The sequence below is a fragment of the Vanacampus margaritifer genome, chromosome 6, assembly GCF_051991255.1.
Source record: "Vanacampus margaritifer isolate UIUO_Vmar chromosome 6, RoL_Vmar_1.0, whole genome shotgun sequence".
NCBI classification, from domain to species: Eukaryota; Metazoa; Chordata; class Actinopteri; order Syngnathiformes; family Syngnathidae; genus Vanacampus; species Vanacampus margaritifer.
Genome location: NC_135437.1, coordinates 7,855,260 through 7,867,779, shown reverse-complemented (window position 1 = coordinate 7,867,779; position 12,520 = coordinate 7,855,260). Strand labels below are relative to the sequence as shown.

General features: G+C 38.4%; 1 protein-coding gene across 1 annotated transcript in view; it reads right to left on the bottom strand.

Moving 5' to 3' along the window:
* The window catches only part of LOC144053924 (receptor-type tyrosine-protein phosphatase eta-like), a 33,266-nt gene extending 21,457 nt beyond the window's left edge, over nt 1-11,809 (bottom strand). Inside the window, exon 1 of the mRNA XM_077568839.1 lies at nt 11,634-11,809. Coding sequence (XP_077424965.1) covers nt 11,634-11,699 — 66 coding nt within the window. The 5' untranslated portion in view covers nt 11,700-11,809. The remainder of the gene's footprint in view (nt 1-11,633) is intronic.
* Between the last annotated feature and the right edge of the window lie 711 nt (nt 11,810-12,520).

Genomic DNA, 12,520 nt, shown 5'->3' with positions numbered 1-12,520 from the left:
TCGCAAATTAATGTTACACTTCAGTGTACTTAAGTAAATCTTTCATTTTCATTGAGCTATAGCTAATCACCTGTTTAGATGTAAAGAGAGTAGCATGAAATAATGTTAGCGAGCTAAATACTGCAAAGAGTTAAATGTTTCCAAATGGTTAAAAATCAATCCTAATTTCCTAATATTTCTAGCAGTATAGTGTAATGAATGTTTGTTATAGCTGAGAACTTAAAGATGTTCTATGTAACAATTTATTCAAAAACCTTTTTATTTGCCCATTTATGACTGAAACATCTACTTATTAGTAGATTAACACCTTAGCTGATCTTAATGGGTACCCCTGCAAGCCTCTAGCCAATAGTTTTCTGACTGGATTCGGGTTTGAATTTCCCACCCTGTGCCTGTGGATGTGACGTTATGTGTGCATTGTGTACGCGAAGAAGGGAGTGTGCAATTTCATCTTTTGGCCACAGGTGGCAGTAGCTATTTGAAATTCAATTTTCTGCATTCAGCAGCTTTACATTTTTCTCAAGCATTCAGCAAACTAGCTTAAATATTAACACAAACTGAGGAGCTTCATGTTGCTGAGAAGTAATCAACCAAAAGTAATTACCCTTTGTAAGGCAGTGTTTCTCAACCCTGGTCCTCGGGCCACACTGTCCGGCCTGTTTTTCATGTCTCCCGATTCTACCGCATGCCCATACATACATATATACTGTATATATATATATATATATATATATATATATATATATATATATACTTTATTTGAATTCTATTAAAAAGTTTCTATGAGATTTCACTGGTTTTGCTGGCACCTTGAACATGCATCCGTTGAGAGCCACCACTTTGCCATTAGTTTGAGTTTAGGGGGCACTGTGCTGTTGATGATGTCAACTAAAAACATCCAATCATTTCAGATGGATTTTACATTAAAGGAAAGTTCACAGCTACATGATTGGGCAATTTAGTCTTTCAAACTGTTTTTTTAATACGAAAGTGAATATCAGGGCTGCGTGACAAACCAGGACCAAGGTCAGTTTTCTCGGCTTTCACACTGCAAATGAAAGCAACAAACATTCACTTTGTGCTGCTTTGACGTCAGTCTGGCAAAGGACAAAATGATGCAGACAATGACATGATGGAGATCACAACCGGTCCCGGAACCAACCATGATGTCTGTCTTTTTCTCAGCCTTGTACAATTGAATGAACCAGTCAGTTTCCCCAAGTGACTTGGAAAACTACAAAATTATCTTGAGGAAAGATTGAGTGGACCCAAATCCTTTTAATCCTTATATAACAGATGCATGGCACTTTAGACAGAACCTTTTACCGTAGCATCCATAACATCAGGGTCTAGAGACGGACAATTCAACAAAAGCAATACCTAGAGCTTTTTGGGGACGCATCACAGGGTTTGAGGCTCTTCACTAATTTGTTGGGTTTCTATTCAACCATTTTTATTCAAATTTTCAAGAAATGTAAAAATACAACTGAATGGTAACGTTAGAAATTCAAAAAAGGGCCCAAAGCAAAAAAAAGTTTTTACTCTTGAAGGGGGTGGATGTTGAAGCGTATCAAAAAAAAAAACAACGTTTTGTGAATAAGCGCTGACAAGACCGGATACACGTCACACGTCACACGTTTTGACCGGATATTACGTCACACGTACGTTTGTAGTCACAAAGCAATGGCGGACGATAAAGTAAGGTATGTTTGGGGGGACGACGAAACAGAAATCTTTTTGAGAAGCGAATATTAACGCAATTTTAGAAGAAACGCTACAGTTTATTAAGAATTACAAAAGCAAACTCATACAACATCATCGCACGGCGCAGTTGCTTCCTGTTCTTCTTCTTCTACTTTTAAATTACTGGTGGATCACATCTCTATGGTTCATACCGCCACCTACAGCAGCAGTCTCCTCTCAATATTCATTGAAGGAGAACTGATGGATTTTGTGCATTTTTAGTAAATTTGCTTAAAAATTTTGAAACAATTGGATGGTAACCCCACTGTCTATTGATTTAAAGGATTCCATGAATCTGAAAGAATGAGATTAAGGGATGGGATTCTTTTGGGGAAATTCTAAACACCTCTTCTAAATAGAGGCTTCTGCAATGTGTCAGAGCTCATGACAATATCAGTAGCATCCTGCTGGTGGCTGCCAAATTGTGCACATTCACTACTGCTGGTGAGAGTTGTTAATACTAGGGACGGCCATATAACCTCGCCAGCCAGATTGATAATTGTGATTCACTCGAGGGAGTTCTTCACATTATCAATCTGGTACTTCACTAGGCAGACTCGTTCGGGAAAGGCGGGGCTTGCTGTACAATACTTCGAGCTGATTGGACGATGCCGCATCTTTGCACATTTTGTTTTGACCAATCAAGACAACAAACGAAAATCTCATCTTCCGTCTCGTCTTAGGGAGGGATGAAGGGCTGGGGGTGGGTTGGGGGGAGGGGTGATTGGGGGTGGTGGCACGAACCTCGTTACCACATACAAATGCACGAAACTCCTCTTGCTGTTCAAATTCAACAAGGAGACAGTGAATAATTCTTGTGAGAAAATAAATAATTGTAGCATCCATGTTTTCGTCCTGTTTGGTCCGATCGAAAAAAGATCGGCTGCAAACGTCTCAGCGGGAGCAGTACAAGATGTATTCTCCGGAGTTTGTGAACTCAAAAATGCCCCGAGAATTCATCTTGCTGGCAAGGTTAATGGCCATAAGTACTGATGGGTTCTTTGAACTGATTATCATGTCTTTTACAACTAAAACAAAATGGAGTGCCATACCTGGTACTGCTGATTCAGTATCATCTAGTTTGAGGGCTTAACAAGGAACCAACCAAGAAAATGTAGTAGGCCTATATAAAATGCCAATTCATTGAATTATTATTATTATTTTTTTAATTACAAAGACTGACTAATCAGTCAAGTGGATTACTTTGAACTGGCTCATCCACCAAATGTCTGACGTTACTGCCAAAAGAACAAAAAATAGTAGTAAAAAATCTTTCATATTACTTTCAGAATCTTTTATTTTATTTTATTTTTTATAGAAATAGTCATGTTAAACTGGCTCTGTGCAATTGGACGTCTCTAACTGTGCTTTGTAGACTTTAATCGTGAGCCAAAGTATCACATATTTTCTTCTGCCAAATAAACAAAACAATGTTTCAAGCCATCAAGCCTCGGAAATGATTCAGAGAGAAGATGTAAACCATACTCTAAAATCCCAGAATGAAAAGATGTGCTAGAAAAAAAAGTCATGTTTAAATGCAGAAATCCTATTTGTTTTTTGTTGTTGTTGTTTTTGTTTTCTTCTGGAGAGCTCAGTATTGTTCATTCTGTTTACCGATTTGACATGTCATCATCATTGCTCTCTCTTTTTTTTTTTTTAATATATATATATATTTTTAATTTTTTTTAGAAATCCTATTTGAACGGTCAAACATATCTTAGCTGGGACTCGGCCAGTGACCTTCTGGTTCTGCGTCCTCAGTCTGTGCCCTTTGACTGAGTCTGAGGAAGAGGAGGAGGAGGAAGTGGCCACACTGATGGCTACATAAACATTACATTAACCCGAAAGGCAGCCAGCCTGCCTGCCGTTCTGGGTCCCACTCAGCCCATCTTTGCTGTGTGCATTCCGATAACACCCAAGTTCCTTCCTCTGGAACAAGACTCAGACTTCACAATCAAGACGTCACCTTCAACATTGTCACCCAAGGGCGGGCCTCAGCTTCTTACAGTCTAATGACTTAGAAATGTAAACTGCAATTTGCATGATCTAGATTGAATGTACAAGGCTGGCCACTGGTGTTGAAATTATGACAGCATCTTGTGACATTTCATATCTCAGGGCATTCTGTAAGCCGTTCTGTTTGCTAAAATAGCCCAAAAAAGGGCATCCTGGGCATTTCCACACCAAATTGTCTACAAAGATATATTTTTTAAAAGGACCTTTTAGCGTTTGCGTGGCTCACAGTCCAACTACGCAGGTGTTTAATTTGTGTTTAAAGATTGATTGACAGCCCTTTTCACTGCCATCCTTTCATGTCACTGAATGGGACAATATGCACATTTATCACGGCGGCAACTTGACAACATTTCACAATTCACTCATTCACTTTGAAAGGTCAGAGTCAGTCTTTGTATAAAAAGTTCATTGGCTCAGACGTTTCTCCTAAGAAACGTAGTCATTGTTTCGGTGCTAGCATGACTTCCTGTACCCACCCAGAGCCCCCCAGATAACAGATCAACATAAAGGGCTTTCAAGCTAAATATTGTGCTGTACTTCAAACCTCGGGCTTATGAAAATCAGATAGGAGAACAAAAAGTATCACAAGATGTTAAATAACACCAGACTGTCGCGACAGTTTTGCGGGGACATGTTGGTGGCCCGCCCAATATCAGTCATAAGTCTGTGACATATTTTTGTCAAAATAATATACATTTTAGCCTATCAGTTTGTGTTTAGGGACCTCATGCAAATGAAAGAACTCTAATTCCATTCCATATGCTGTTGGGCAAATGGTGAATCTGGCTTTAGCTACCACAATAATTGTGGGAGGCGGAACATCGTGACTATATAGAATCTTCACAGAATGCCTCTCGTGATCTCGCCGGCAAGTGTATGCCTAACAGCAGGCTGGAGCTGGCGGGAGAATGTGTGGTGTCGAGGGCATGGGAAAAAATTGAGCACTCACGAAAAGAGTCAAATGTCATCTTTAAGCACCATGGCCTCAACTTCCTTCAAAAATTCCCAACATTAAAATATATTGTGATTATGAGCCACTTCCAGGCAAAGTATTTCAGTCAGTATGAGTGACTTAACCAATAACTTGGTTGCCAATTTAATTTTCAAGCTTGTAAAATATTTTTCTGACATCTTGAAAAAGAAAACAAATTCAAATGGAACAGAATGGACTGTTCCCCCCGTAGGATTGTACAGTTAATCCATCTGGACTGTTATCTGTGCTGTGCATTGCAAATCAGATGGTCTGATGTGTGATAGCACTTCTGTGAGAGCAACATACAGTAGTAACGCTGTACATTTGCTACAAGCATTCAACAGGAAAATACTATAGGAAGAGCCAAAATGTGTCAAAAGTGTTACTTCTAAATAATAATAATAATAATCTAAATATCTCTTATCATAGGAATAAGATGTGTGTGCGCGTGTATGTGTGTATCGCCAGGTATCCGCCTCCAGCAGCACAGGCTGCTACCTAGATTGTCTATCTCTATTTTTCTGTAGCTATAAGTCACGACCCATCTTAATAGGCACAATTCGGTCATTATGGGATATGATGGCTAGATGACAAAGATCCATTTGAACTGAACTAGCAGTGAATTAGTTGAGAAATCTTTATGGAGTTAAATTTTGTACTTGCAAAATAAAAGCTGAAACTGAAAATTGTTGTGTTGATTTTGATTTTCGCAAAATATATACAAATGTAATAAAAATTTAAATAAGTGTGTTTGAAACATTTTTTTTTCAAAATTAATTGTGATTTACTTTGGACATTCTTTTGAAAAAATGCTTATTTTATACTTTTTGCTTCCATATTTTGACATTTGAGATCTTATTTTTTTTTTATGCATGTTTTATTTTTTCAGGTTAAGATATATTTTTTGTGTGTTGTTTCCATATCAATACCGGTATCAGGAGAGGCCCCGATACGGCATTAAAACTGTTTTATCGGCATCGGCGAGTACTAACAAGTAACATGCCGATGCCATTATTTCCGACGCTAATATAGGCCTTTTTTTTTTTGCAGTGCCTGACCAAGCCATGATGGTTTTACATCCAAGTGAGTATGTAGTTTAGAATTACAATAAATAAATAAATAAATAATTAAACGCAATGAAATCGGTATCAGTACGGTATAGCATCGGCAGATACTGCAAAAATCGGTATCGGGGGCCAAAAAACAGTATCGGAACAAGACCTTTTTTTTTTTTTTTACAGTTTCCATTTTTTTTTTTTGCCGTTTCAAATATTTTTTCACTTTCAGATCTTTTTTTTCCATTTTCAAATCATTAAAAAAAGACTTTTGACCCGAATTTTGACCCGAATTTTATGTCAGGGCATGGTATCAACTGAGCTGGGCGAGCAATCATGAGTGACAGCAGCACAAAAGTGCTTTTGAACCTTCCCCAGTGACAGTGCCTTCAGGAAACGTAGGAAATAAAAGAAATATAACCCAATACTTATAAACACCAAAAGTTAAGCATTTAATAAATGTTTGCGTAATGTCATTCAGAATATTTGTTCATGTCAAACTATCGGGGTTACCCCCCCCCCCCCATTTTTAATTATGCAAGTAATTAACTGATTAGAAAAAGAGGAGGATGAGCGTGTGCAGTGGGTCAAAAACTGTTGAAGACGTCCTCATAACATTAAATGAGAGAGAGAGAGTTTCTACCAAGGGAGACCTTGTTTATTTCATATGGCCACATATAAGCAAACTGTTCACAATCATATTGCCACCTACGGACAACGCATGTTTTTGGGGATGTGGGAGAAAACCAGGGTACAGAAAGAGAACATGCGAACTCCACATGCACAGAAGAACCATTTTGGCAGAGAATGAAAAATAGAAATTCTTTCAACCTGACTGCCTCATTTGGCCCTGACCTGCGCAGAGGTCACAGATAAAATGATCTGCTATCTGCTGACAATAAGGCCTTTGAGGTCCAGGGAGGAGCCTGCGTCTCATTTACATGCACTGGGGGAACTGTGACTCTTTGTAATTCATCTTGTACATGCACAGCCTCGAGTAGCCACCCTGGTTATAGGCAACTATGTTCATTTAAAACTGGACCGTCCTCATCCAGTCTCAAGTATTTTGTGAGTGGGTGGAGGCTGTGGCATTCCACAGAGAAAGGCTTAATTTGTGACTTTTGTCCTCCAGACCATTATGTGATGCGTTTTTTCTCATTTAGACAGTCAGCCAAATGCATAATGCTGAGATGTGTGTGTTTATTATTACAATTATTATTCAACTGCATACGTCATTCAGTCATCAGCTGTAAATCAAGGAAAATAAACAGCATGAGCTAAGTTTCTGTGTAATGTCAAAAGTCACTACAGACCAATTATTGCCAAATGTACCAAACGTCCCATTTCCTTGTTCCAAGATGTTTCCCACTGATAGCAGCGTCACCACCTTTTCATTTCTCATACAGCGAGTGGGCCAGAACGCAAGATAGAGAACGCAACCATATAAAGGCATGGCCATTTGTTCCATACCATGATAAACTCATGCAAAGTGTTGTACTTTTTCCTGGGTCATTTGTGGGTGAGGATCAAGTGGGAGTTTAATTGAATATCAAGCAAAACAGGGATTTAAAATGAATGTGTACATTCATGGTCTGTGTGTGTGTGTGTGTGTGTGTGTGTGTGTGTGTGTGTGTGTGTGTGTGTGTGCGTGTGTGTGTGTGTGTGTGTGTGTGTGTGTGTGTTTTTTAAATCACGGCTTTACAATTAATATATGTCAATGTTGCTGCGTTGGCATCCCAATAGAGGACCAAATTTTCCACCTAGAATGAGAAGGCCACATTCCCTGCTAAGCTTAATGCTGTTTAGATGAAACAATCCGTCTGACGTCTCAGAGGTTCGCGGGCCTGGTAACTAATTGATCAGATGAAGGGACACAAGGAAGCATTGTGCTTATTCAGTTCTGGTCTGAGCTGGTGTGAAGAAGTCATGACAAATGTTATGTTTAATGTTTTAACAAACGTCAGACAACAGTTAATTACTGTACTAGTGCTGCTTTTTTTGCACTCTTAAAACCGACTTCATATCTGTTTTAATTTTCTTTTTTTCCCCTTTTTTTCTGGAGAGCTCAGTATTGTTCATTCGGTAATTTTACCGATTTGACATGTCATCATCATTGCGCTCTCCTTTTTTTTTTTTAAATCTTTTTTTTATTAATTTTTATTTTGTATGTGGGTGCGTATGTGGATGTGCGCGTGCGTGTGTGCGTGCGTATGAGTGCGTATTCATTAGTTTACCTAAAACCTATTAAAAAATCCCATTCCGTTCACCTAAACCGAACACTTCAGAATCTGTTTTAATTTTCAATTATTAAAAACTTTATTAACTGTTTATCTACATTAAAGGGGACATATGGAATGTTTACTTTTCAATGTTTTACTTTATTTTATCCTTTGGGTATTCTGAGGAACCCTTGAAACACACATGAGGAAGACACCTGAGAATTGCTTTTTAAATTGTAATTAAAAAATAAAAATTAAAAATAAAAATTAAAAAAAATTAATAAATGAATAAATAAATAAATAAGAATAATCACAATATCTCCTCTAATAACACTAGCCACTATTAATTGCTGTATAATAAAAATAAATGCAAGCGTTCCGGGAGCCTAGTTAACACATCTACCTCACAATTCGGAGGTGGGGGTTCAAATCTGGGCTCAAGCCATTCCTGTTTGGAGCTTGCATGTTCTTAATCTCTCTTTTCTTTGACATTCCAAAAACATGCATGGTAGGCTAATTGAAGACTTTAATTGCTGTAGGTGTGACTCTGAGTATGAAAGGCCATTAATCTATTTGTGCCCTAGCTGGTGACCAGTTCAGGGTGTACTTCATTGTGTCCCAATGTTTGACACTTTTAACTGTCATACCCGTGTAAAAGGAAGATGATCATTCTTCCACTTGGATAGCCATCCCTTGCTTTTGCAATACTCAATTGTAACCAAGGAACTCTTTACAGCTGCAGTTAGCACACAGCGCTGAGCGTTGTGGAAGAGGAGACGGTCAAACACCAGCAGAAAGCAGGTGTAATTCAGCCCACTGATCACCATTCAACAAAAGCCAGGCTCGTAATTGGCCCACCGGTATATGGGGCTAGATGATACAAAAAAAAAACAAATAGCTAGTTTTATCGTACTAGCAAGAAATATTGTGCAAAATTATACATCTTTGGGGTATTTTGACAAACTCATATAAAGTCATGAGAACTTTCACATAATGTCTCCTTTAAAGGACACCAGGAGTGAAAAGGGAAGTCAACCCAAAACTTTTTCTTCTTTATTTTTACAATATGATATGTTTTATGTGCCCCCACTAGTCTAAACACAGCTTTCTGAATAATATTGCATTCGTAGTATATGAGCAAAATCCAACCGTTTTTATTCGTTTCAAGGGGCGACCATTCGGCCAACTGAAAATGACATTACAGTTGCTCAGGGTCAATCAAGTAAGCCGTGATTGGTAGCTACCTGAGCCCTGAACAACTGCGACCTAATTTTAAGTTTGCAGCAAGTGGCAAAATGGCCGTCCCCTGAGATGGATAAAAGCAAGTGGATTTTGCTGCTTTATTCATATTCCATGAACACAATATTAATCGGAATACCGTTTTTGGACGAGAGGGGCTGCATTCAACATATTATGGTAAATATATATATTTTTTGCATTAAGTTCCCCTTTAAGTGCACTGTTCTATTCTTGCTAGACTGTGAGAGATGAAGAAACATATGAATAGCAAAAAAAAAAAAGTAAAATGAGGAAGTTTAAAATGTCCCCTTTTTCAAGCTGAACTTCCTTTGTTGCGCTTTTTTTTCTGACTAAATGTATCTGACCTTGTTCAATAGTTTCAGTATTGTATATCGCTAATTTATGTAGTCTAGTACAGTGTTAACCCTTATGCCTATATGTTATACCCTTATAGCACACATTGTATGATGAGAAAATATATCAAATGTGTCTTTCAAATATTACATTTTGAAACAGTGGGAACTCCTGAATTAAGCAATAAGCATGTAAGCGTTTTGTTGCCTAGACTGGTCTTCTTATCTTACTGACAAATATAATTTGTTCTTTGCAAAAGAATAAATAGTTTGCTGTTGCTGTCTGTCATATGAGTGTTATACAAAGTCAAAAAACATTGTTAGCATATTTTGAATGTTCACCCCAACTTCCTCCGTTGCAAGTGCAACACTACAAAAATAAAACACCACTTCTGCATTTGCTGAGCACACCCAGCCGAGACTATTTCATTGGTGAGAAAGTACAGCCCTTAACATGCACAAAACTGCACAGGATGTCATAATGCGTTGTACATCCAAAACATCAGCCACAGTGTGGTTTCTTACGTAAGGTGAAATGCACCGTCTACTGTGAGACAATGGACACTTGTCACTGTTGTCACCGCTGTGTCGTACATACAGGTGCTGTATGTAAAATCAGCCCACTGATAGATACTGGAGCACAGGATGTGACTGGGAACAATTAGAACTTCACGTCACCAGAGAGGGCAGCTGTACCTAATGAAGTGGTTGTGGTGTGAAAACTCGTTTTTGGCCACAGGGGTGACAGGGACATGAAACTGGATCTCATTCCAATCCTGACCTCTCGGTGTTGGCCACGCATACCATTCTCAACCCCTCTCGCCTTTTTCTATCCAGAAAGACCAGCGCAGCGAGGACAGGTGGGCCAGTCAACACACAAAAGCAATTATGTAATCACACTGTTCACTGTACAATTCGTATCATTGGTTTATTCTGGTGAAAAGTATTACATATCCAAAAACCAATAACGATAAGCATGTTTCTACTCTAATGCACTCACAAGACACTTCTTTAGGTACACGTGCATTAATGATGTCCTTTAGGCTATGTTGCAGTGCAGTTCTTCATCACTGCTATACAATCACAATAATCAATGTGGTTGTATTACTACCTCTCTGACAGTGACAGTGTCAGTTAAAACCGCCCATTATATACAATAAGAGGATGAATTAGATTCATAGTTGCTGTCATACATATCTTACAATCATAAATAAATTTAAACAAAATGTTTTTGATGTATCGTATGAAACTATTTTTTACTTAATTTTCCTTCACTTAATGTTTGTAACAGCATCTAGTCTCAACATAGAACAGAAATATCTTTCTATCAATTTTAGTAAAATGCTAGATGAGTGTCATTCAAAAGACGGGATGCATTGTGGTCATCTACAACCATATTTACTGTAACCCTCCTGCTGTGTTGTAAACTTTCAGATTTTGTATTTTATTTTATGTAAGGCGGGTTTGGTTTGAGGATCAACCTTCTTCTGTTGGTCTATATGCTATTTTTTATTCTTAAATTATTATAATTACATTTTAGTTTCCTTTTTTGGTTACAAGTTGTGTGCGTTTTTTATTTTTTTTATTTTTTTTTACCAGCAATGTTCATGGGTCAATGGCTCTCATTGTATTAAGCTGATATAGCTAATATTGAGCCCAATGTATTACAGTAATTGTCTTCCGCTAAACAGCCAATCATAGTTAAACACATTTAACTAAACTGAAGGTCAGTGTATTTATTACGCGCTGACGTGAATTTGAGTCAGATTAAAAAAAAGGCCCATTCATATTACAACAAACCATCATACCACTCTAACAATAGCACATCTTTGTGGAACATTTCTCTGCAAACCTCGCACCAGATGCGAAGCAGATGAACCTGCAGCGCAACAGGTGCACACACCCACAGTCCGACACCACTCGACCCACTCCCGAGACGAGAGGGAGCCCTCTCTTCATTCAATCATGCGACACTTTTAGAAGCAAACACGCTTCTCTAGCGTGACTCTAAAAGCGCTAAATAAATTATGTTTACCTTTACGAGAGCGCTGAATTGAAGTAAAGTCCACAGAGAGGCGATGGCGAGCGGCGACGTATTCATGATGACGTCTACTAAAATTAAAAAAAAAAAAAGTTCACGTAAAAACTTTTTCTACCCACTTGACATGCCTCCCAAGAACGTCTTTGTTTCTGCTTACACTGTCGAAGTGTCACGACATAAGAAGGGCAAAGTGAGATGGGGAAACGCGTCATTCGGGGAAAGTTGCATGAAGTAGTTTACACTCCTCCTCCTCTCCTCCCTCGCCTCCTCCTCCTCCTCCTCCTCATCATCGAGGGCGAGTTGGTCAAGCAGAATTGAAGGAGTCATCCCGCATTCCGACCATAACTTAACTCTTGAAAGAATGCATCGTCCCCTTTAGAGGGCACTAAGCAGAGCAGCCAAGGCAAATATTTGCAGGAAGCCTCCTTTTAAGACAAGTTATCATGATCTTCTTTACACTGGACCGAAGTGATGATAATACTTTATATGCAGGAATGGAGGAGTGAAGTATGAGGAATGGGGGAAACATGGGACTCTAGCATGCATGTAGACAAAATGGAAGAAGTACAGAGTGTCCGCATAGTTGCGTTAAGTCTGGACGTTTGGTGAATTGATTTGTTTATAAACATTCCATGGAAATAATGGAAGTGACTATAATCCAACACAGGGTCAAATACTTGCGATCATAAAATTTACGTATAGCCACTAGGGGTGTGAATTGCCTCGTACCTGGCGATTCGATTCATATCACGATTCATAGGTCACGATTCGATTCAATACCGATTAATCCCGATACGAATCTATAAATTGATGATTGCGATTTTTTTTTTCTACTCAAATTTAGAAAATACTAATCAGTAAACTTGTATTTGTACACTGTA